Below are 26022 nucleotides of genomic sequence, written 5' to 3'. Positions count from 1 at the left end.
TTATCAAAGGTCGGATAATTGAGACTCTATTGTATATACAGTGTGCCCACGTCATACGTGGATGCACCATACGCGGCTTTCAGCATACACCGAAAGCTGTGAGGGAGCCTACGGGAGTGTGCAGGGCGGCGCGTCCCATTAATGGGGCGCGTGCCTATGCCGTGTGCGTGCTGCTGTGCCACACACAAACCCCATTATTTTCAAAGGGGCTCGAGCATACGCTTTTTTTTAGGTGAGGTGGTTGTCCGGGACGGATCCCCGTGTAAAAAAAGGGCGCACTACACACACACTCACACACTGTGTACATACTACCGTGGCCTCCATTGAAGGAGGTCGCATCCCCGTCCCCATCCCTGCGCGGTCCTGGCGCCAGAACCCACGGGGAAGAGGAGGTGGTTCCTCCCTCCCAAACAATCTGTTTGCAGCTGGGGACCAGGAAAGGTCCCTGGAGAGGAGGAGAAATAGATGTGTGTCTGTTGATCCTCCCCAGGGACCTTTCCCAGTCTCCAGCTGCCTCTGGAGGGGTAGGTGGGGTTCGGGAAAGCTCGGGGGGAGGAATGTGCGCATGCTTATTCCTCCTTCTCCCCAGGGAACTTTCCTGGCTTCCAGCTGCTTCCGAAGGGACAGCTGGTGTCAGGGAAAGATCCAGGAGGAGGAGGAGGAATGGGCGCATGCCTATTCCTCCTCTTCCCCAGGGATCTTTCCTGGTCCCTAGCTGCCTCCGGAGGGTCACAGAATCATAGAATCATAGAGCTGGAAGAGACCATACGGGCCATCCAGTCCAACCCCCTGCCATGAAGGAAATCCAAATCAAAGCATCCCCAACAGATGGCCATCCAGCCTCTGCTTAAAGACCTCCAAGGAAGGAGACTCCACTACACTCCGAGGGAGTGTGTTCCACTGTCGAACAGCCCTTACTGTCAGGAAGTTCTTCCTAATGTTGAGGTGGAATCTCTTTTCCTGTAGCTTGCATCCATTGTTCCGGGTCCTGTTCTCTGGAGCAGCAGAAAACAAGCTTGCTCCCTCCTCAATATAACATCCTTTCAAATATTTAAACAGGGCTATCATATCACCTCTTAACCTTCTCTTCTCCAGGCTAAACATCCCCAGCTCCCTGGGGTCAGCTGGGGTTCAGGAAAGCTCAAGGGGAGGAGGAACAGGCACATGCTTCTGGAGGGACAGCTGGAGGCAGGGAAAGGTCTGGGGAGGAGGAGGATGTCAGGGATGATGGGAGTTGTGGCTCTTCACCTGGCCTGGAACTCACCACCTGGTTGTGCACCACGCTGACCAGTTTTGGCCAGTTGTTATATCTTTGCAAGAGTTGCAGAGAACAGGCTGAAGACCCCGACAAACTCTCCAAGCCTTCTCACTCTTGCTTCCACAGAAGTCTTCACCCTTCTTCACCAGGGTCCTGCTGGTTCTTGTAGCTTCTCCCAAGACACCAGACAACTCAGTAGTCTTATATAAAAGATCTACTTTATTCTACTATATACACAGCTCCAAACAATACTCAACTCCTCACTCTACAATCCACTACTACTATCCACTCTACTACCCACAACTACAACCCACAAAATGCATTGGGATCTATAGTCATTATTATAGCCAAATTATGGTACCACCCACTGTGGTCTGTTTCCACCCAGTAGGCGTGTACATCATTCCCATTGGTTCTCCTTGTTCATCCCACAATTAATGATTTCATCATCTCAGCCTTGACCACTTAACAATTGTCAGGTGTGTCCAATTATCCACTCTGCAATTCTTGTCCTTGGCATTCAGCACTTGTTAATTGTCTTACCATTCACACCTGTGTGGTTCTCGATTGGCTTCTGCTGAGTCACTCTGACTTTCACATACATGTTTTATTTCTCTTACTGTATGTCCCATGTTGCTTTTTCCTTAACAGAGGAATGGGCGCATGCCTATTCCTCCTCCTCCCCAGGGACCTTTCCTGGCTTCAAGCTATCTCTCAGAGACAACTGTAGGCCAGAAGAAGGACAGGGGGGAAAGGATCAACCGCCCCCTGGACCTTCCCCAGCTTCTAGCTGTCTCTCAGAGTCCTCAGCAATGGCCTATCATGGAGGGATTCGCAATGAGGTGGTACTGGCGGCCGTGTCACAGTAGAGGCCCTGATGATCTGAGCCTCAGTCATTATCTTCGAGGGAACAGGTGGAAGTTTCCATTGAAGACCCTCAGGATTCACCAGCAAGAGATACCTCCCAGAATCATGGTTGGACACCAAGTCCAGGTATTGCTGGAAGGAGGTCATCATGGTATGAAGACCATGGTACAAAGACCAAGGCAGGCATGATCCTGTTGGAGTGGAGAAACACGAGCATGTGGGCTAACATATACCACTCAACCAAACAGGTGTGGAGCCAATGTCGAAGGATGAGTGCCTTGAACCTCTTGGAGTCGGAGTCCAGACAGACGATCCGGGAGCTATCAACCAAGATCAGGATCTCGGTGGGGGGGGCAGTTGTGGCTGGTGCTGAAGCCTCTGGTTCGGCACTAAAGGCAGCAGATGGAGCCTGAATTAAAACTTAGGGCCTTTTATGGTTCAATCTTGTACAAGGCAAGGCATAATGGACCGTTTCAGAGCTGAACGGTCAGAGGACTTGTCCCTCTTGGAATGAGAGGACATTTCCCATGGTATGCTTCCACTCAGAGGTCTTCTTAGTGTCCACATCTCAATTTTTCCCAGGCTGGGAAGTCTTAGAGTCCTTAGAGGACTTCCCTTGCCCTTCTCACCTGCCTTAGATTTTGTTCTCTCCTTACTGGAGGCAGAGGAATGAGCCGCTGGAGAGCCCTTCAGGGCAGGGGCAAATGCTGGTCTTAGGGCCTGCTGCCAAAGGGCCGTCTTCAGCTTCAGGTCCCAGTTCTTCAGAGCCTGAGTAGTCATAGACTTGCACAATGGACAAGACACAAGACTCGTGGCGGTCAGAAGTGGGGATTTTTGTCCCATACTTATCACATCTTTTGAAAGAAGTCATCTTCTTCAGAATTGACATACAAAATCACAAAAATGTAGAGAATGGTGAGACAATCCTATGGTCAATCAATCAGCAAACAATATCCAAGTGAATTTCCGAAAGACTGGTAAAAAACAAGCCGTTTAGATAAAGATAAGCCATTAGTCAAAATCGAAAGTACAAGCAACTGACAAGCCAAGTTCCCTCAAGCTGCTAGTGTGGCAGAAGAAAGGAATTGGGAAAAGAGCGGGAATGCCAGGGGCTTTATAAGAATGGGCGGAGCAACCACCAAAAAGTTGCAAACTAAAGTCTCCATAGTGATTCCAGGAGTTTCCGAGCATTCTGCACAGGTGCAGATATAACCCATTTGTGTGATTTGCAGAGACCATGAAGAAGAAAGTTATTTTTAAGAAATATTTTTTTAAAAAGAACAAAGTCACTGGGTTTTAGAATGGAAAGGTGAGCATTTTATTATTATCATTGTGCCATTAAATTCTGACACCAAACTGCCAGCCCATGGGCCATGTGTTGATTATCCATGTCTTTCAAGTATTTGCTGCCAAATTCTTTCTGTTAGTCTTAAAGGTGTCACAAGATCTCTCTAAGTATTTGCTATGTTTTTTAAAAAACTAAAAAGGAAACTTACCAAAATAGAAGAAACAAATTTGTTGACAAAAATAATTTGAATGCACCCAACAGTTAAATAAATCTGGCTGTCAACAGCATTCATATTTGCATAAGAGACATCATCCACGGTATATGTGTATGTCACCATCTTGAAGCTGAAGACTTCCTTTCCAGTAATATAGAGTGCCTTGAATTAGGGACAAAATGGTATACACAATTAAGATTGTAATTTTACATATATATGCAAAGATAAACACCATAGGCTGACTCAAAAAAAATGCCCTCCCATTTAGAGTTAGTCTATTCAGAGTGTTCACAAGGATGGGTTGATTCTAGTGATGTATTCCACAACTAGAAGATCCAGGGTTGTGATTTTTACTAATTCACTGATGTCTCCTCCCACCTACCGCTCAGAGCACATTTTCAAGGAGAAAACAAAAAGAAAGGAATATGAGACATAAAATGTCCTCTTCCTTCATATCGCCCTATGTTTTGTTCAGAGCTTGGATGTTACTTTTATTGCGCTAAAATTCTCAGAATTCTACAGCCACTATACAACTATATTTTTCCTACAGTCCTAACTATGTGCTGCTTGCAAGCACTGGACTTCCAAAGCATACAGTCAGGAATTTCACCCAGCAAGAGGGAGAAGACTGAAGGTACCGGCTGTTAAATCTGATCAGGACTCAATGTTTAATATAATTAGCACTACCATCCAGCAAATATCAACACTATAGAATGGACACATACCTTTTTGTACAGTGCAGCCTCATCACAATCCACAATGATTATATTCTTTAACTTAGCCGATACTTCAGTTGTTTCCTTCTTTACCATCACCTCACTATCAAGACCTAAATGCAACAGTTTTAATCAATACATTTAGTATGACATGATATTAATTTTCAAAGCACTTCCCCTAGGATAGGGATGGAGAAGGTGTGGCCCAGGGGCTGCATGCAGTCCCAAGGATGTTTTTATGGCCTCCCATAGCCAACCCACATTCCCACAAATTTTATTTGAATTTTTTTGAAGTGTAACCCAACTCCCAATGGTGACCCGGGGGGGGGGGGGGGAGCTGGTGATGTTTAATTTGTCAAAACTGTCCTGAACGGCTGGGGTGAAAATGTTAAAAAAAATTTCTTTGGGGTGGGGGTTTAATGTCCTCTGAGAGCCCAGTGCAACCCCCCTGCTTCAGACATGCCCATCCATTTAAGGATTTAATTTTACCTTACCTTCAACACAAATTTCAGATATCCTGCGTTTTTGCTCTCTTATAAAAATACGTAAACTTGACAGGTCTGTGCAAACATGAAGATCACAAACATCTTCATATTTTGATTTTTTTGAGGCTATGTCAAGTAAAAAACAAACAAAAAAAGTAATATTATTTTATAACAATAGCAATATTTCTCATTAGAGACCTATATGTCCAATTTATGGCAGAATGTAGTTGGGCAGCTGTGGCCTTCCAAATGTTGTTGGATTTCAACTCCCATACTTCTTCCCCACTGTCCATGCTAGCTACGGCTCTCATAGGAATTAGAGACTAAAAATATCCGAAAGGCTACAGTTCCCCAGTGTGGAAGAAGTATCTACAAAAATCACAGTGTGGTATGTAAATAAAGGAATAAAACAAAGTATTATCTACAAATTGATTTTCTTTGCTTCTAATGTTTGATTTATTTATTTTTTCATAACTTTGCTCATAAGAGCAGTGCAGAATTTCAGAAATACTAGGTCTAAGTAATAACTCACAGAATCGTAAGAGTTGTAATAGACCACAAGTGCCATCCAGGTCAAACTCCTGCAATGCAGGGAGACAAAATACATTTCTGACAGATGGCCAATCAGCCTCTGTTTAAAAACCTCCAAAGAAGGAGAGCTCATCACTCTCGGAGGCATTGTATTCCACTGCTGAACAGCTATTGCCATTAGGAATTCTTCCTAATGTTAAAATATAATATCTTTTCCTGTAATTTGAATCCATCGCTGCATATTCCATTCTCTGAAACAGCAGAAAATAATAATAATAATAATAATAATAATAGGATTTATTTATATGCCGCCCAATCACTGTTTGCTCCTTCTTCAATATGACACTTGATAATTTAAACATGACTGTCATATCACTTCTTGACCTTCTCTTGTCCAGGCTAAACATATCCAGCTCCCTAAGCTGTTCCTCATAAGGAATAGTTTCCAGACCTTTACACGTTTTGTTCACCCTCCTCTAGACACATTCCAGCTTGTCAACAACATTCTTGAATTGTGGTGACCAGAGCTGGACACAGTATTCCAGGTGAGGCCTGACCAAAGCAGACTAGAGTGGTGCTATTACTTCCCTTGATCCACACACTGCCCTCCTAATAGCCTAGAACTGCACTGGCTTTTTAAGCTGCTGCATCACATTGTTTACACATGTTGAAACTTGTGGTCAACTAAGACCCCTAGATCCCTTTCATATGGATGGTTGTTAAGTCAGTTATCACCAATCCTTTATCTGTGCATTGACATTTTGAATTCTGACTCTGTCTTCTGGGGTATTAGCTACTCCTCCTAATTTAGTGTCATCTGAAAATTTGATAAATATGTATGCTATTCTACCACCCAAGCCATTTATAAAGATGTTGAATAACACTGGGCCAAAGACAGAATCCTGTGGCACCCTGCTAGTAACTTTTCTCCAGGATTAGGAAGAGCCATTGTTAAGTACCCTTTGGGTTTGGTCAGTCAACTAATTACAAATCCACATAACAGTAGCACTGTCTAGCCTACATTTTACTAGCTTGTTTATAAGAATATCATGGCATTACTGAAATCTTGTTTCTGAATGTTTGGTCGTCCTGAACTACTTTTGTAATAATTTAATTTGTTTTATTTATATACCGCTATTCCAAAGATCATAGCGGTGAACAGCAAGTAAGCTAATTAGCAAGTAAGCTAATTTGCCCCCAACAGTCTGGGTACTCATTTTAGCTCCCTCCTCGGAAGGATGCAAGCCTGAGTCAAGCTTGGGCCCTTTTGCTGGTCTTGAACTCGCAACCTTGTGGTTTTGAGTGAATGGCTGCAGTACAGGCATTTAACCACTGCGCCACCAGTGTCAAGCACTGCGTTCAGGAAGGAGGTATGAAGGCATGGTTGCACTATATAGAATTCCAGTGCTGGATGAACAATGTAATGCCAGAAAGACGTATCTTGTACCTAAGGGATTTTCTTAACTTCCATCAAGTAACAGATGGAAATAGAAAGAAACAAGCTTTTCCTGAAGTGCTAACATTTTCTGTCAGTAACACTTACACCACCAGTGATTTTACCACAATATTCCAGTCTTAGTATGGACAGGTTGCTTATCTGTAACTGTATTTCTTCGATGGGTCATCTGCGAATTCACACAAATGGGTTTTATCTGCGTCTCCTCAGAAAGCTTGGAAACTTCTAGAAATCTGATGAGCGGTAAATTGGAAGCAAGCGAGCTGAAGTTCCCTGAGCTGCTTAGCAGGAAAAAGGAACATGAGAGCAGCAGGACTGTTTTGGACAATATATAGGGTGAGCGGGGCTACCACCAAAAAGTTGCAATCAGTTGCAAAGTGAACTTTGCCTAGAGGTTCTAGAAGTTTTCAAGCTTTCTGCACAGGCGCAGATAAAACCCACTTGTGTAAAGAAATATGGTTCTCCTTCCCCCATTCCATACAAAAGTGCCATAATTATTTTAATATGGAAGTTTGGGAAAGTGAATCTTTATAAAAAAAAATCAATACGGAAACAAGAATTTGTACAAGCATCCAGAACCTGATGGAATCTGCTCTTATTAAGCCTAAAATAATTTCATGCACGTTGTAAAAGCAGTGTAAAATCAGGTTGAAACGGTTAGAATGTAGTTAGTTTTAGATTAGAAGACCTTACTAAGTTTCTTAAGGACTTCCTTCTTTTCTTCTTTTTCCTGGACAACTTCTACTGGAGCTGTCTCTTGATTTGGAAGCAGATTATTTAGGAAATTCATAGTATTCAGAAGGGCTTCTGTGTGTAAATGGATATCTAGGGAAGAAAAATTCACCTAACACCAAAATAATTAGTAAAAATATGTTTTAAATACACTATTTTAAACATAGTAGAATTACAAAGAGAAATCATAACTGTTACCTTTATCAGCTGTAAGACGTTTTTATAGGTAGTTTTCAGTTCTGGAGCATTAATATCTGCCTATTATCAGAAGTTAAAAAAGCAAGTGAAAATTCATGAAGAATGTATTCTGTACAGTACAATTATATCCAAAGTCTAATCCAGGGGTCGGCAACCCCCGGCCCGTGGGCTGCATGCGGCCCGCTGAGGCCGGGGGACCAGCCCGAGCCCGGTGCTGCCGCTGATTGCCAAAGGCCCCGCGCCGGCGGCAATCGGCGGCAGCACCAGGCCCTTCGCGCGGGGCCTTTGGGGGGCCGCCGACCTCCTCCTTCTCATGCGAGCGGCCGCTTGCGTGAGAGGCCAAAGGCCCCACTTGCTTGCGCGAAAGGCCAAAGCCTTTGGGGGGCCGCCGGCCTCCTCCCTCTCGTGCGAGCAGAAAGGCTCGCAAAAACACTTTAAAACAATTTTTAAAACACATTTAAAAACACCACATTAATATAATAGGTTAAAATATAAAACCATTAAAAACATACAAAAGCTAACACCCCTATAAGAAGCCTCCCTGGGTGTAATTATATATTAAAAGACTGCTTGAAGAGAAAAGTTTTTTCCTGCTGGGAAAAGGAGAGTAGGAAGGGGGGCAGGCTAGCCTCCAGTGAGAGGGAATTGAAAGGGTGGGAGCAGCCAGTGAAAAGGCTCTCTTGTGTGATATTTTAAAACCATTTTTTCTCTATGGTTGTATTTTTCTGCATCGTTTCCTTCTCTATACCACCCACTTTGAGAAAGCATGTTCAAAATTGCTCACAGTTGTGGTTGCACCACAGATTTATATAAGGGGTATTAATAGATGTCAGTGTTTACCTGCTGAAATACAAAACAAGATTAGGTCACTATATTTTTATATAATTAGTTATGACTATTTTGAATATTAGAATATAAAAATCATCTGTAGAACAGTTCACAAAAAGGTTTCAAAGCCCTTTCTCTTACCTTTATATATTCAATAGATAGAAGATCATCCACTGAATTATCCAGTGTTGAAATTAAGTAAACTGGCTTGTCTTTATCATCTAATAAAGAAACCTAAGTATTAAAACCTACACAGCCATATCCATTTGAGTTATCTCTGTCACAAAATTATGTTGCAAAATATATAACTGGAACTTAAGATACACATGTAACAGCTGGAATCCCATTTGTGCACTACACAAGTTTAACTGGAGGTAAAGGAAAGAAACAAAAGTATTGGGCATTGGCCAATATGGCATTGGAGAAAAGTTTGCTCAAAGATAGCAGATTTTATCTGTTTCATCTCATCATCACTGTGCTAACTTAGAAAAATCACAATCACCTGTAGAGTGTACCCACAAGAGTCTGAGCAGTGTGTTCCTTATCATGAAATACTAGAAAAAGCTCAGCAAAGTGATTAAAAAATTGAATTACAGTGAGCCCGCGCCATACGCAGGCTCGTTATAGGTGGCTTCCAGCTTATGCAGAAGCCGCTGGGAGGATGGGAGAATGTCACACACACATGTACAGCCATGCGGCGTGCACCCATTAGATATAATGGGGCTTAAGCATATGTGCTTTTTGCCTTACACAGGGGGGTGGGGGTTGTGTCCGGAACAGATCCCCCGCATAAGGCAAGGGCAGACTGTACTGTTTTCTAATTTAGGGGTGGAAATCACACACCTCCAGATGTTGTTGGACCCAACAGCCCTAGTCAGAACAACCAATGGTGAGTAATGCTGAGAGCTGGTCCAGTAACCTCTGGAGGGCTGCATGATTCCCACCATGTACTAAATATTGATATAAGCCAGGGCAGTAAAGGGTTGGTTATACTGTAACTATCATTAGGCATAAATAAAAATAACCAAAGCAAGAATTGATAAATAAGAATTTAGAAAACTTGGCAATATTCTAGTACACGCGACATATCCTAATGTTGTCTTTGTATACAAAATGAAAGATAAAGAGGTTGACACTTACAGTGTCATTATAAAAGGGCTGAAGGAACAATCCACAACTAGTGAGTTATTCTGTTGCACGTGCAAATCAAAGCAGGAGACCCGAAATTCCAAATCCATTTGGCATAAATTCTCCATTAATTCTCATTATTAATATTAAAGTTTATTTCTAAAGTGCTGTAAATTTGCACAGCGCTGTACATTATGAATATCCATCTCTCCCCCAGTTTAATTAGATAGCCTTCTTCATGATTAGAAAATAGCTTAAAGGTAAAGTACAGACAGAAGAAGAGTTTTGTGGCACTCCCTAAGGTGGCGGGTGGACTGCACCTTCAGCCTTCCTAGAATGCTCATTCACAGTATGCGTCAACCTCTCATTCTCAGGCCTGCTGAAGGAGCAATCCTGAACTACTGCGATGTACTGAGTCTCCTCCGCAAGAGCAGGAAAGATTGCTTTTGTCTTATACCTCTGCCTGCAGAACAGAGCTCCCAAATGCTGCCTGCTCTGACTTAAATTTGTCTACCTTAGACCTTGTACAGACCGGCCTTAAAGGCCGGCTTGAGGGCGGAGTCAGGGTCTAGCATCCATATGATGCAGGGCTGGGTTCTGCCTACAGGGCAGCATGACACCATGTGCCGCACCGCACGGCATCATGGCACTCCTATGGCACTGCATCCGCATGACACAGCCTTACTGGAGGGTCCAGTTCCTCTTCTTGCCTGCTGTTCCCCTTTGTTTCTAAATTGGAACTTTAATTTGCTCCATTACGGTCTAAAGTTTCTGAAACCTCTTTGCAAATGAAATCCCCTTCCTCTACAAAAGAAATAGTTTTCATTTCTAAAATATCTTTCCATCTTTCTCTTTTGGATTGTAAGTAATGGCTATTGTTTTTAACCTTCCCTTCTAATAATGCTGTTTCTAAAGCTTTTTGACCAAATAGAAATTTTTCCTTAAAAGGAGTGTTTATCTAATTGGCCACAGACTTTTGGTCTGCCTCCTAATTCTTTAACCACAATGACCTTCTGCCTATTGTTGTTGCCATTGCTGATCTAGTTGTAAATGCTATAGAATCATATCCAGTGTCCACTATGAACTGTAGCACTCTGTCCAATTTGCATTATTCTGCATGTTGTACATACAGAAATATTCTGACTCTGATACCTTCTATACCCAGAGCATACCTGCCCCTGCAAACACTGATACAGCTACTGATGCCCTGATGGATAACACTGCTGTCTCGTGTGTATTTCTAAGGGCAGCAGTTATCCTTTTTTCATCCACACCCTTCAATGTTCTATCTCCTTCTTGAGGAAGAACAGCAAGAGAAAGCAAAGCAGAGATCAGACCATCAACTAACAGAAATGATAAATGGTCCACCAAGTCTTTTTCATTTGTATTTAATTTTTGACTGTACCCAATAAACCATTTAAATTTTTAAGACAGTTTTGACTCTATTAAATCCTTAAGTATTTCTGGCTTTGGTATCTGAAATGTCTGATATGCCAACTTCTGTATCACTGCTACTACCTAACTGTTCCTAACTGTTTAATTTCCTCCTTAATTAAACTTTGATCTGTGCCTATTCCTAATTTTACTAGTACATCTTAAGAACACTTTTATAGCTCTGCTTGTTTTTCAACCCTTTGTAATAGTTTCTGAGTCTGGAATCAGCACTGTCCCTATCTATGACTACTAGGTGTTCTTCATACTGAGAACCTGAATCTGACAAATCTTCTCCATCAGTTGAGATCATTTTACTTCTCACATTTATGAATAAATGGAATAAATTGCATGTATAGTTTTTCCTAAACTTTTTGGGTTTGATGAAACCAACATGTCAAGAATTAATTAACTGGTTCTGACCTTCTTCCTGTATCCCCTCTATACTTACTGATTCCTTGTTAAATAACTAATGGTGCATCTATACTGTAGAAATAATGCAGTTGGACACTACTTTAACATCCACAGCTCCATCCTACAGAATCCTGGGCTTTGTAGTTTTTGAGAGGTTGAAGCATTTGCTTGTGCTGATGTACAAGAGACAGCACAACTGGTCCTGACTTTCTGTACCTATGTCTTACCTTTAATAACACTGAGCTGAGTTAGTGCAGAAATTGCTCACTGCAAATCATCTTGCAGCTTGAATATAAAACACTCCCTTTTTCTCCTGCAAGGGATTGCACATTCGAATGAGTAGTCTTCTCCAATTGGACCATAAACTGTCTTGCCTCAGCTCTGAGCTTAGAATCAAGCAAACCAAGATGGCACCTGGAAGCCAGAACTGGGTTGAAAACTTCCACACATTGCCATTTTGGAGCAAGTTTTTCCATTAATTTTTTTCCTTCTACTCTTACTTTAAGGCTTACTAACTTTACCTGAAACTATTTCCTTGAGTCTTACCACACTCAAAACATGCCCTTCTGGCTCACTGGACAAAATATTTTTTTCCCCTTTAAAGCTATTTCTGCTGTGGTTTTAGAGGCTCATCTCTCAACGGACAACTGAACTTTTACAGAGCTGTGGACATTTTCTTCATTCTCATTGACTAGTGTAAGTGCAGTTTTGGGGGAGACTTTTAAAACCATCTCATCCTCTGGTGGTCTCTTCTTTTTCTCAGAAGGCAAATGAGACTTCTTCCTTTTGCCATCAAAGTCATGTATTCTTTGTTTTTTCATTGATAAATCAGTAGCCATTGTTTATATTACCTTGAGAGGGAAACTTAGAAAGATTTTAGAAAGCTGAGGAGAGCAAAAATTAAAAGTTGCAAAGCAGGAAGTTTAAAACTGAAGGAGATGTGAGAGCAAATGGGCCAAACAGATTCGGAACTTTGGGTCTCCTTTCTCTATCTGCTGGCATGAGGGAGTAACCCAATAGTTGTGCATTGGTCTTTCAGCCAGCCTGAGACTACTCATGATCCCATGGTGATTTCCTTCCATCCAAGTTTCACCTAAGATGAAGCAGATACTGCTCTTAACATATTCAGATACCAGAAGACATAGACTCTAGTGTCTACAGATAAGCAATTCACCTCTCCTTTGATCTGTGTACAGATTAAATGTTTCAAACGCAGCAAACCTCGAGTTTGGTTCAAGGATCCCCCATGGATACCAAAATCTGTGGATGCTCAAGTTCCATTAAATAAAATGGCACAATAAAATGGTGTTCCTTATATAAAATGGCAAATCAATGTTTGCTTTTGGAATTTATATATATATTTAATATTTTCAAGCCATAGATGGTTTAATCAGTGGATAAAAAATCCTTGGATAAGGAGGGCTGACTGTAAGAGAATATAATACTGTAATGTCAAAATTCAGCTGAAGATGGTACATTGAATAAACAGCAATAAAAGCTTTATAATTCACTTTTTATATCTACTGGTATGCAGCTCTCCTGCCAAGCCTCAGTGAGGGGTATTAAGAATGTAAGTTCTCCCAACTTTTTGTATATGCATAAATGGTAGTCAAGCTACAACATTTATAAAAATCTAGATATGAAATTTCTTTATTTTTTAAAAAGAGTGCAGACCATCACTTTGCTATACCTCTACAAAATGAATTCTCCCTCAGTTCTATAACTGTCCTATACACTGAAGTTTTCCATCAGCAAACTGTTATTTTAAAACAGATGTAAATCTGCTCAGGCATCTGAGGAAGAACAGTCAAGTGTCCAAGATGCCTGGGTCCCAGTGGCTGGTAAGAGACCAGATTCCAGCTGATAGTGTTCTGGCCTCTAAAGAAGTGGTAGCCAGGCACACCTCTATTGTGCCAGGAACTGCTTTCACGCCATTACCCACCCTTCCTTTGTGTCATAACTTGTCTAGAATGCAAACCTAAGGGTAGAGGTATGGGTATAAATTCTTAAATAAATGCTTACCCATATATTCTGGACATAATAAGCCAATTTCACTAAGAAAAGCCATTGCAGTCATATCATATGTCCTTAGCTTAAGTTCAGTGCCTAATTTGAAAATCTCTAGTTGAATGATTGGCTTTTCAACACCTTCTGCAAGACGGCACACTTGAAGAAATACCTATGAACAAAAAAATGGCATGGTTAACTACATCTACAATAATAATAATAATAATAAATAATTTGTATTTTCCCACCTCTCCCTGTGGATCAAGGCGGGACTGCATCAATAAAATAAAGGTACAGATATAAAATACATTCAATAAAAGACTGACATTATTATTAGTTCAATAAAATAGCTAAAACATCTAGAGCATCTAAAACGCCTAGAAAACATACATCATAACCAGAAGTGAAGCATTTTATCTTAAAGATCTCTTATAAAAGGTTGGATAGATAAACCCACCAGAAGAGATCAGTGTTAAGTGCCTTCTTAAAGGCATCAAAGGTGGTGATAAGACGGATCTCTTCTGGTAGGCTGTTCCATAGTTTGAGGGCTGCGGCCGCAAATGGGAAGTTGACGTTAACCTGGGCTTATGGTATTCTAATAAATTCTTCCCAAGAGATAACCAGTGCAAGTCCTACTTCTTCAAGGTCTTTTTTGTCCAGGTAGGGATGCAGTTGGCGTATCAACCGAAGTTGGTAACAAGCACTCCTGGCCATCACATCTATTTGAGATGACAGTAATAAAGATGAATTCAGGAGTACTCCCAAACTGCAAACTTCATCCTTTAGGGGAAATATGACCCCGTCCAAGACTAGTTGACAAAACTCCTTCCCCAGATTTGGGGTGCCTATCGCAAGTACCTCCGTTTTCTCTGGATTCAGCTTGAGTTTGTTTTCCCTCATCCCGCCCATTACCGACCCAAGGCAGGCTTCCAGAGGAGAGATGCCATCCTTAGTTACTGCAGCAGCAGTACTGATAACACCGCACCCCATGTCTCCAGATGATTTCTCCCAGTGGCTTCATGGGAGCATTAAACAGCATTGGGGACAGAATCACACCTTGAGGGATCACCAATTTGAGCTCCCTCATGGATGAATAACTATTGCTTGTTTTAATTCCGATGGAAATTAAATAATGTATGCAATAATTGTTCAACAATGCATCCATTATTTGAACTATGTATATGCTACTTTTCAGGAAATAAAATCCTTCACAAAAAATAACTTGCAATATATAGGAGAATGGTGCACGGCCAGGGCACATTTACTTTACTGCATTGCATTTTATTGCATTTATATCCCACCTTTATCTTACATTAGATCCAAGGCAGGTTACATTTTAAGTTGAAATATAGTTTAAATAAGATACAAGACAAAGTTTAAAACCAATGACTAATCAGTTGTATTACTGTTAAGGACCATTTTTGTATGAGGATGTGAAGACAAAATTATCTCCTGCTACTGTGCAGGAAGACAAAGAAACAAATGACTACAATAAGCTTTAACTCTCCAGATTCCTGGCAGCTCTCTCAAGAATCCACATAATGGCAAAATTATGTTACAATCTATAGAAAACAGAGGGGAGAAACAGACCACCACAAAGGGGTGGCTTCAAGCCACCTCTGACAAAGCTGGATTGGGGCCACAGCAACCATACACTGCATCCCCAATCGGGCCAGGATCCGGCCCAAATAGGAGCAGCAGAAAGCTGCTCCTATTTGGGGGCGGATTGAAGCTGCCCCATCACTGCTTTAGCTGGCTTGGGGACATGTGGCATCTAAACACCACACCCCCATGTCACCCCAAAGCCGGCCACAAGTAATTGCTGGCACAACATCCAGGAGACATCAGGAAGTGGCACGTGTAAATACAACGCCCTCAAGCCAGCCTGAAGCCGGCTGAAGCTGTCGGTCTGCTCCGACTCTAAATTACCCTTTAAAAGAAAACAAACTAAGAAATTTATTCAGAGAATCACAGAGTTGGAAGAGACCTCAAGGGATAGAATTGCACTCCTTCTGAAGGACAAGATAGATAGTATAGGAGTTTAATTGAACATCACTATCAGTGGATGTTTTGGTGACACTGGTTACAAAGATGCCTTTTATCACCTTTAGCACTATTTTGCCAGGACATCTGTACCTGGAGAAAGTGGCATTTGCTGGTTGCTAAGGCTCTAGTTGCATTAAAATTAGATTATTGTAATGTGATCTAAGTAGGGTTGTATTAAATATGTGTCAGAAACTTTTCCTGGTGCAGAATACAGCAGCCTAATTGCAACCACAGCATATAATTGCATCAACTGCCAGTGTGTATTTCCAGAAAAGATTTAAAGTGCTGGTCACTTTTAATGCCCCAAACATATTGGCTTAATCCCTGGCATTTCCAACATCAAAACTTATTTAATCCGGTTTCAAGTTTGAAAAAGTATCTGGAACTCTAGAGTACTACAGCGGGCCCTCCTTATCTGTGGATCCCAGCATCCATGGATGGCAAGCCCTTGGTTGTCCCCAATAACGTCTTACTCGGTGCTGTTGCAGCTGCTGCTGCAACCACCATTTTCCTCCTCCTCCTCCCAGTCCTCATCGTTGTCCTCCTCCTCCTCTCAGTCCTTGTTGTCATTTTTGTTATCCTCCTCCTCTACCTCCTCCTATCAGACCTCCTCCTCCCCTTTGCAATCACTCCCGCTGCCCAAGAAGAGCAGCTTCTTCAGGATTGTAGCAGCTATATGTGGGGCTATGACGGGCTTTGCTGCCACCACCAGAAGCCGTTCTTCTTGGATGGTGGGAGCGACTGCGTGAAGGAGGATGACAAGGAGGACTGACTTGAGAAGGAGTAGGGTGAGGAATAGGAGGAGGAAGAGGAAGAAGACGGGAGGCAGGTAGGAACTTGAGCATGGATTTTGGTATCTGTGGGTGGTCTGGAACTCACCCCCCATGGATACCGAGGTCCCACTGTACTATCAATATAAACAAAACTCAGAGTATTAGATTATTGACCAAAATTTGTCGAAATTCATGCATTCCCCCTAGTAACACTAGCAGACTTCAAAATATTAAACTGATTGACTACTAATATAGTTATATATATATATATATATATATATATATATATATATAAATAATCCAGTATCACTATTGTAATGTCTCATTATGTAAATGTTATTAGATAATTTCTACGTTGTCATCCAGTAAAAACTCTCCAGGTATATAATAAAATACATTAAGTAAAAATGTATAAAGCCTTTTTTATCAATACAGTGGTACCCCGGGATACGAATTGATCGCGTTACGAAATTTCCGGGATACGAAAAAGTTAGATTGGAAAAAACTGTTCTGGGATACGATATTTTTTTTGGGTTACGAAATTTATTTCGGCGCGAAATTCAAACGCAAAGCGCGGCTAGCAGCTTTCCAGCGCTAACGGAAAGCCTTTTCGGGTTGCGAAATTATCGGGTTACGAACGGAGCGGCGGAACGAATTAATTTCGTAACCCGAGGTAGCACTGTATATCTCTAAGTTTAACAATGTCTGAGCCTTTCCTGACCCTGATTACTACCACGACCATTTACACCCCATAAAAATATCTCCTAAGTGTCTATTTTGTGCATTTTGTCTCTGCCCAATTTTCACTCATTTCTTCTTTTCATGACATCTAGGCATAACACTCTTGAAGTTTCATGCCCATCAGAAGAAACTTTTGCAGGGTTGAGGGACAGATTGATGGAAGGAGGCAGTGGGAAGCCCCGCTGTGTGAGTGACTTCCATCTGATCAAATTTTAGGCCCAAGACTTAGGACTGAAAATACTATAATGAAATTATTATTAAAAGTCTATACTCTGGATCAGGGGTAGGCAACCTGCGGCCCGCGGGCCGGAAGCGGCCCGGCAAGGCCTTGGGACTGGCCCCAGCCTGGTCCTGCCACCGATTGCCGGGGCCTTTGGGGGGCAATTGTCTATAGAAGCCTCAGAAACATGCATTTATATTAACATTTTTTAAAAAATCAGCAAATTTTTTCGCGTGTCCTCCATTTGTTAAAAAAAAGTGTCTTCCATTTGAAAATTTTGTCCTACATTTGTCCTGGTTTATTTATATATTAAATTATTTATTTTTTGGCTTCGGCCCCCAGTTGTCTGAGGGACAGCAACCCGGCCCCCGGCTCAAAAAGGTTGCCTACCCCTGCTCTGGATAGTCGCATGCACTATGGAAAGAATGGTGAGGACAAACAAAAATGGTTATATTATTTGTTGGAGTGAAACAATAATGGTAACTATAATGGTAACAGGTTTAATGTACATGAAGGGGGGAAAGCAGATTTTTAAGACCAGTTATGAACAGAAATGCAATAGGTCTTCTATGGAAGAAGATAAAACACACACATTACCTCAGATATTTCAAATCTTAGTTGGAAATCAATCATATTCTTCAAAGATTCTCGTCTTGCTGCATTTTTTCGGACACTGCCACTCCTACTCAAGGAACCCAGAGGTGCTTCAAAAAATGGCAAGTCTTCCACAGGACTACTTGGGGCATCATAAAATTCATCTTCAGATTCTAAAAGTTATCATAGTTTGAATATTGACTGTTATAAGTTTTCATTTTCATCTAAATACATGTTGGGAATCCAAAATTACACTGACATAACTATAAAAGTATTTGTGTGACACATTTGAGTTGATTGCTGTATAAGCAGCAGCTTACTGCAGCATCTGAGACATCACTACTTCCAAGTTTTTATGTCAACATCACTATTTGATTAAAGGGGGTTGTATTCTTTCCATGTAAAACTATTCTAAGCAAGCTCTCCAGTCTGCTGCCCCGTAACAAAGCAGAATTTCTTTCCAAGTTAATTCACACGCTCTTTTTTATGTATGGGAATTGCAAACAAATAAGCAGCAAACAACCTATTCTGTCAAGAAAAGAAAAACAGAAAATCAACTAAAATAGATGGTTCATGGTGAGCTGATGCACATGTTGACTCTTAGTACCTCACACTCTTTAATCAAATAGTGAATTATGCATCAAACATGGAAGTAGTGATGTCAGAGAAGATGATTACTCATCAGCATTAAGTCCTAAACAGGCCCTAGCCTAGGAAATCATCATGATTTTCTGAAATTAAAAAATGAAGAAAATATTTACCACTTGATCCAGCTCCAGAATGGTGTTCTAGAAGTGGAAGCACAGAGACTGACATTTGGGGTGTTGCTAGCAATGAAGATACTTGAAGCTGAAAAAGAAGGCAATATGCAACTGTTCTTTAATTTAAATGTATATATGAATAATATATTTTATTCATTTATTATTATTATTATTATCATCATCATCATCATCATCATTAACCTTTATTTATAAAGCGCTGTAAATTAACACAAATTTATTTTATAAATTTAACAAATATAATCAACTTTTCCTGATAATTCATGTCAGCAAACAAATCAAATTTCAACCATTTCAACAATTAATTAAAATAAAATATAAGACATGAACACCCTTGTTAAAAACAGCAACCAGGAAATAACAAAAATAAAACCAATCGGCAAAAATAATTAAATGAAACAGCTGAAGAAAATAAATAAATCAATAAAAAGTCAAAGACCAAAGGTACGTCTAAACATAAAATTCTTCAGCACTACATGAAATGTTAAGCATGAGGGACCAAGATAATCTTCTCTCTATAGTCTAAACAAGAAGAAGAGATAGAACAGATAAGAGGGCTTAATGAGGAGGTAGGTTCATATAGGAGAATGTCATCCTTCAGATACTCTGTTTCAAATTCTAAAATTCTGTGATAGTTTCAGAGTTCATAGGTGCACACATTATAGCAAACTACATATATTACTGAAAATCACGCTTTTCATGAAAGGCACTGCATAAGAGGAACTACTAGTAAAAAAAGGTGAAAAGGAAACACATGTAAATTAATGTGTACCTTAGAGAATGTGCACAAAAAATGTGAATTTTCAAAAGAGATGAAGTCAAACAAGTTCCAATGACATTCAGGATGGAAAAATAAAAAGCGAGCACAACAAAAATTTACTATTTTTTCCTAACCCAGCACAGGGAAATATTTTAATCTATAGCTTTATTGTATACAGCTAGCCGACTGTAACATTTATTTAGGAGTATGTAACAATTCCATAAGTAGCCAAAAATGGGATGCACAAGTGCAGAAACCCATACATATGAGTTACAGAGATCTCTGATAAGACCCATGAACACAGCATATCTGCAAAAAAGACAACAGATTTCAATGAGGTATCAGAAATACAGTGGTACCTCGGGATACGAATTACCCAGGTTACGAATTTTTCGGGATACGAATAAATCCCATAGGGATTTATTGTTTCGGGTTACAAAGGTTTTTTCGGGTTACGAAAAAACCCTGGCGCTGTTTAAATGGAGCCGCGGCAGAGCCGCGGCTTTTTTTCCCATTAGCGCCTATGGCAATTCGGGTTGCGAAGGTTTTTCGGGTTACGAAATTAGCCGCGGAACGAATTAATTTCGTAACCCGAGGCACCACTGTATACAAGAATACAGCGGTTCTTATTGGCATTTCGTTCCAGGATCTTCTATGGATAATAAAATCTGTGGATGCTCAAGTCCCATTAAATATACTGTAATGGCATAGGAAAATGGTGTCCCTTATATAAAATGGAAAATCAAAGTTTGCTATTTGGAATTTATACCTTTTTAAAAAATATTTTCAAGCCATAGATGCTTGAATCCGTGAATAAAAAATCTGAGTGTATTATGAAACATTTGCAAGACAGTTTCATTCAGTTAGGTGCCTTACTGCAACAAGGGAAGTTCCAGTAATGCTGAACAACATTATTCCCTCCACATTTTACTATCCTTTTTGCAGAGAACAATGGGGGGACCATATTGTCCAAAAAATAATTTGAATGAGGTTGTGCAGTTGTCATCTGTGCTGAAGTTATAGTATAGCAAAGGAATATTTCTCACAATTCAATCATACTTTTAGAATCATAGAGTTGGAAGGGCCATCATTCCAACCCCCAAACTTGCCTTGGAAGGTTGTGAAGAAGAGATGTCAGGAGGACTTTCAGGTTTAGGAATACTATCAATAAGTTCCAGAATACATTTCAATTTCTCATCTGAGATGTTGAAAAACAGTAATGGTAGTTCACCAAATATTTTGTACCTATTACAGGAGAAAACAAACCATAGAATAACTACTGCTGTGTACTAGGAGCTTAACCAATTTATTAACTGATAAATTGATATTCCATCTTTCAACACAAGTTTTTTTCAGGTCAGCTCCTTAAAAATACATCAAATATCAACACCAAAACAATTTCATGAAAACACAATAAAAACAATGGGATAAAGACCTCTCAAAGGTAAGTCATGTCTCATTATGGCTTAGAGTTCCCTGACAAAATAAACAAGCACATGGAAAAGATAGGCATTGAATACATGATCTTTTGACAAGATCACTCCCCAATCAAGTAAACTAAGAAATGAAGAAGGAGGAGTCTTCTATGGCTAGATAACCAGTTTCACCACAGAAAAAAGAAAGACAGTTATCACAAGGAAAACAGTGGAATCCCAAGTATATGTTCTTGATTGTGATTATTTAATATTCATACATGATTTGGAGTAAGGGTAGGTACTCCCCACTTTGGTTGGAAGGTAACCGCATTCTGTGTAGTCATGCTAGCCACATGACCACAGAGTCATCTTTGACAATGCTTGCTCCTTCGGCTTAGTAACAGAGATGACCGCTGCCCCTACAGTCGAACCCAACAAAGTGGCAAATGCCACGTATTACAAAACTGAATAGCCATACTACTCAAATGTTTGGTCTCAAAAGTGGGATATCACAGGAAGCCATCACTGTGATTCTCACTAAACCAAATGTAAACATTCATATAAAATTATCTTACTTGGGCATTCTTACATCTGTTACAACCATTGCTCTGCTTAGTTCCATTTTAACATCCAAAGGCTGCAAAATATGTTGAGATGATGATCGTAGACTACGGGCCTCCACCCAACTTTCATCTAAACATAAGAAGAAAATGTTACAAGAAACATTTTAAAAGTATTAACTAATTACTATACAAAGAAGGCAAATGCACACCTTTCATATTCTATGTTTTTCTGGACCTTTCAAGCATGGAAACCCATACAGCTTTTAAATCAAAAAGGGCAGCATAATCCTGTCCTGAGCTCCAGTGGCAGAAGTGCATTTAGAGTAGGGGTGGGCAACTGTGGAAGGCTAGGAAGCCATATAAGCCCCAGGGAATCTTTGTGGGCGATACCCACAAAGAAGAAGTCTTTTTTTAGCAACAGGAAGTCAACTTCTGTTTCAGAAAGACTCTCTTGAAGCTCAACTGACCTAGAGGCCCACATTTAAAACATGGTAGAAATGCCTTGTACACACTCTTAGAGGGCATTTGAGGGGGGGGGGATCTCATCACCTGGGAGGCCCAGAGTGCCATGGTAGAAATAAGATTGGTACTTACTGAGGATTCATTCTTGGATAGCTCAGATGAGCAACCCACAAAGTTGGGTTATTTCCCTCATGCCAGCAAATGTTACAGGAGTCTCAGAGTCTTAGATTCTTTTCTGTTAATACAGTTGACTCCTGAACTTTTAGTTCAGTTTCATTTCAAAGCCTGCTAAATAGCTAATGTCAAATTTGCTAGTTTTATATGTCTAATGTATTTATTCATTTATTCATATTTATTCATTCATTTGTTTATAATTCTAATTAATATTATATAAATGTAGCCAAGTGGGGGAGAACTCCTTATCTAAGCCATCCAAAAATGAATCTTCATGGTAAGTAACCATCTCTCATTCTCTAAATGGCATGGATAAGCAATCCACAAATTTGGGATGTATCCAAGCTATCCCACTTCAGGAAGGGAAAAGGCTACCCTAACAATCTTACAAATTGTAGCAAAGTCCACCCAAAAGCAGACTGTGTTGAATTATATTTATTGATTTTGTAATGCCTTATAATTGTTAAATGTGCTTTCCAACCAGCTGCATTATAGATATCCTCCAATGATGCTAATACAACCTTTGGTGGACCCTAGGAAGGCCCTATGCTGGTCAATACGAAACACACTGAATGTGACCATACATTTTTGTGGTCCTGGGATCTTTGGCAAATCATAGCATAGAATAATACATGTTTTCAAGCCGCGGTGCCAAAAGCAACTTAGACCCGGAACAGACCACCACTTTGCGGTGGCCTGGGGCCAAAATTAGGGCTCGAGACAGTGGAGGGCCTGCATGCTCTGCACTCTCCCGGTGCCATTTTGGGTGCGCGTGCATCCACACACCGCGCACACTGATGACGTGCCTTGTGCACTGTGCCCAAACTGCACAAGGGACGTCACCACACAGCTCCTTTTGGGGGCGGATCGTTGTCGAGTCCCTGCGGTCTCCGCGGCAAGATCCAGAGGCTGCCCCTTTCTTCTCATCTGTACAGCCCCTTAGAAACTTTATTACCTAAAGACCTAGGATTAAACTAGAAAAGTAACTCCTCTGTTTTTCTTAGACTTAGTTATATGCTTTCACTGCGTGCCTCACATCCAATGTACTCCATTTCCTCTCTAAGTCATTAATTGGATTCAGGCAAAAACATGGTAAACTAATGGAGCTTAATAGTCCTTTGCTCAATCTGTATTTGGGCAGGAATGATGGATTCAATGTCAAGGTTAGTTTTTCTTAATCCCACTTACACAAGGAGGGATATATTGATATTGCCAGTAATTCCTATAAGCACCTTGCTGAAGTTATGGCTGTCAGAGAAATGACTTTAAAAATGAGTAATCTCAATGGGGCTTCTCTCAACGGCTCAAAAGGCAACTGTGTTAAATCAAAGGCTTTCATAGCCGGCATCCATAGTTTTTTGTGGGTAGCCCGAAAAACCCACAAAAGGTAACTGTGTTAACTTATTCAAAACTAAATTCAGATTCCATGTTAGAAATCTTTGTACAATTGGTAGGGCTTACAAAGTTGCTCCTGAGGAACCTCCATACATGCGGATGTGAGGATAGGGCCAACCTCTATGGCTTAAACACAACTGTTAAAGCTGCCACCTGCCTCTTTAGCATACAGTCTTAATCCTTTCACAATTCCTTCCTTAAGAAACTTCAGAATATTACTGACTTTTACCTTGCTTATATCAACATGTGAGCGACATCAGGTAACAAATACTTTCCACATAACATTGCATATTCTATGTAAGCAATACTCTCTTGAATCTTAGCAAGGTCTCCACAACGGCATCTGGATATATTTGTTGAATCAAATGTCTCATTTCAATGTCCATGAGGTTAGTTTCATCCATCCTGGATTGTTGTGCAGTATTGGTCCTTGATGGAGTAACCTTAACCTGTTTGATATGTGCTGGCAACGTCTTACTGACAGGTGAAATAACAGCAGAAACAAAGGTCTCCTTGGCTAGTATGGTGTTATTAACACAACTGCTGCTCTTTCTTTCCATATTTTTGCCAGCACTCTCGAAATAACTGGAACTGGAGGAAAGGCATACATAAGTCCTTGAGGCCAATCCAATACTAAATCATGTTGTTCCAAGCCTCTGCTTCTGTCTAAGGAAAAATTTCTTTTTAATTTGAAATTGGTTCCAGGGAAATGTACCTTGAATGCATCTAATTTGTTGTTTAGCTGGCTGAATACTTCTGAATTCAGAGACTACTCTATATAACGGATCTTTTTTATGCTCAGAAAATTGGTCTCTGTGTTCAGAGCCCTTGAGGTACACTACCGATAGAGACTCCATTACTTGTTCCATCCAATGTAAATCTGATTGATTTCTCTTCTGTACACATCTTGATTCCTCTTGTTTCAAAATGTATGGCTTCATTGTCATATTGTTCATCATTTTTGCACATTTCAACCTCTGATTATGTTTACAAATTTGAGAAGTGCCAACCTTACAGACTTCAGCTCTAAGAAATTTAAACTGTGTTTCAAATCCATGCCAGACCATGTGCCTTGGATGGACTTTCCCTCACAGTGTGCTCCCCAACCAGTCGGGCTCACATTTGTTGTTATGATTATACTCTCTTGTGGTACAAATGGTACACCCTGTTCAAATGATTTTTGATCATCCACCACTTTGAATCTTCCTTCAAATCCTCTGTAATCTTCACTTGACAGCGATGTTTGGTTGCTATAGATAAGGCCTCAGAATGTGCTGCAGCATTCTGGTATGTAGCGAGGCCCAAGGTGCTATTTGAATTGTGGATCTCAGTAATACTAGTAATTCTTCCATTTTCTCGGTTTTTATTCTCTTCAGTCCTTTCTTGACATTTAGTACTCTCTCTTGGGAGAGAAACATACAGCTCTTGGTTGTATCTGTGCCTTCAAGTCATTTTCAACTCTATCATGGGCTTTTCTTTGCAAGTTTCTTCAGAAGGAGGTTGCCACTGCCATCTTCTGAGGCTAAGAGTGCATGAATTGCCCAGGGTCACCCAGTGGGTTTACATGAACAAACTGGGATTTGAACCCTGTCCCAAGAGTCATAGTCTAATGCTCAAACCACTACACCATGCTGGCTCTTGGTTGTATCTAAATGAACTTCCCAAAGGGACAGAAACTGTGTGGGCTTGAGATGACTTTTCTTATGATGTACAGTGAGCCTGCACCATATGAGGGCTTGCTATAGACACCTTTCAGCTTACGCTGAAGCCAAACAGCAAATGGAAGAATGGCACACATGCCGCACGGCCATGGCACACGTACGAGCTCCATTATATCCAAAGGGACGTGAGCATATGTGCTTTTTGCCTTACATTGGGGGCGGGTGGGTCTGGAATGGATCCCCCACATAAGGCAAGGGCCCACTGTATTAAGAAACCATATGCTTACAGTGTTTGTAATGTTTGTAGCCTACATCCTGATTTCAAAAGGATATCGTCCAAATAAGGGAACAATTGAATTACCTTTTCTTAATGATGTGCTACCATTGGTACTAGTACTTTGGTGAACACTCTGTGCTGATGCAAGACCAAATAAAAGAGCTTTGAACTGATAATTCTGGTACTGAAACCAAATCGGTTGGCACAGGGGGAAAATCCTCATGCGGTGGATTGTTCCACCTGCCATTCCAAGAATGTCCCTGATGGTTTGTAATGTTTCCATTTTGAACCTCTGATATTTCACAAATCCATTCAGATATTTGTGATCCAGAAGTAGCCTGTATGGGCCATTGCTCTTGGGTACAGTGAATAGGCTGGAATACACTCTCTTGCATCTTTGGGAATATGACACCCACTTTATAGCTCATTTTGCAGCAGATGGTTTATCTCTCTCTGAACTATTTAATGTTTGGTTTGATTTTGCAGTTCTAGTGATGGAAGACATCTGTGCTTCGGTTCCTCCATGCTGTCATCTGTGTTTAATGCCTTCATACATTTATCAGGTTCGTCAGCCATTGAATTCATTGTGCTTACACATCTTGTCACTAT

At 40.7% G+C, this 26022-nt stretch overlaps 1 protein-coding gene across 1 annotated transcript in view; it reads right to left on the bottom strand.

The window, feature by feature from the left end:
- VPS13A (vacuolar protein sorting 13 homolog A) overlaps positions 1 to 26022 on the bottom strand; it is a 208378-nt gene that overhangs the window by 106209 nt on the left and 76147 nt on the right. The window contains 11 exon segments of the mRNA XM_042452020.1: positions 3622 to 3789; positions 4353 to 4456; positions 4838 to 4954; positions 7509 to 7659; positions 7746 to 7805; positions 8715 to 8794; positions 13569 to 13725; positions 17931 to 18100; positions 18689 to 18776; positions 20576 to 20711; positions 21457 to 21574. Of these exon segments, the coding sequence (XP_042307954.1) occupies positions 3622 to 3789; positions 4353 to 4456; positions 4838 to 4954; positions 7509 to 7659; positions 7746 to 7805; positions 8715 to 8794; positions 13569 to 13725; positions 17931 to 18100; positions 18689 to 18776; positions 20576 to 20711; positions 21457 to 21574 (1349 nt within the window).

Source organism: Sceloporus undulatus, chromosome 2 (genome assembly GCF_019175285.1).
Source record: "Sceloporus undulatus isolate JIND9_A2432 ecotype Alabama chromosome 2, SceUnd_v1.1, whole genome shotgun sequence".
NCBI classification, from domain to species: Eukaryota; Metazoa; Chordata; class Lepidosauria; order Squamata; family Phrynosomatidae; genus Sceloporus; species Sceloporus undulatus.
The sequence above is the reverse complement of the archived record's forward strand: the minus strand, read 5'-3'. Positions and strand labels throughout refer to the sequence as shown.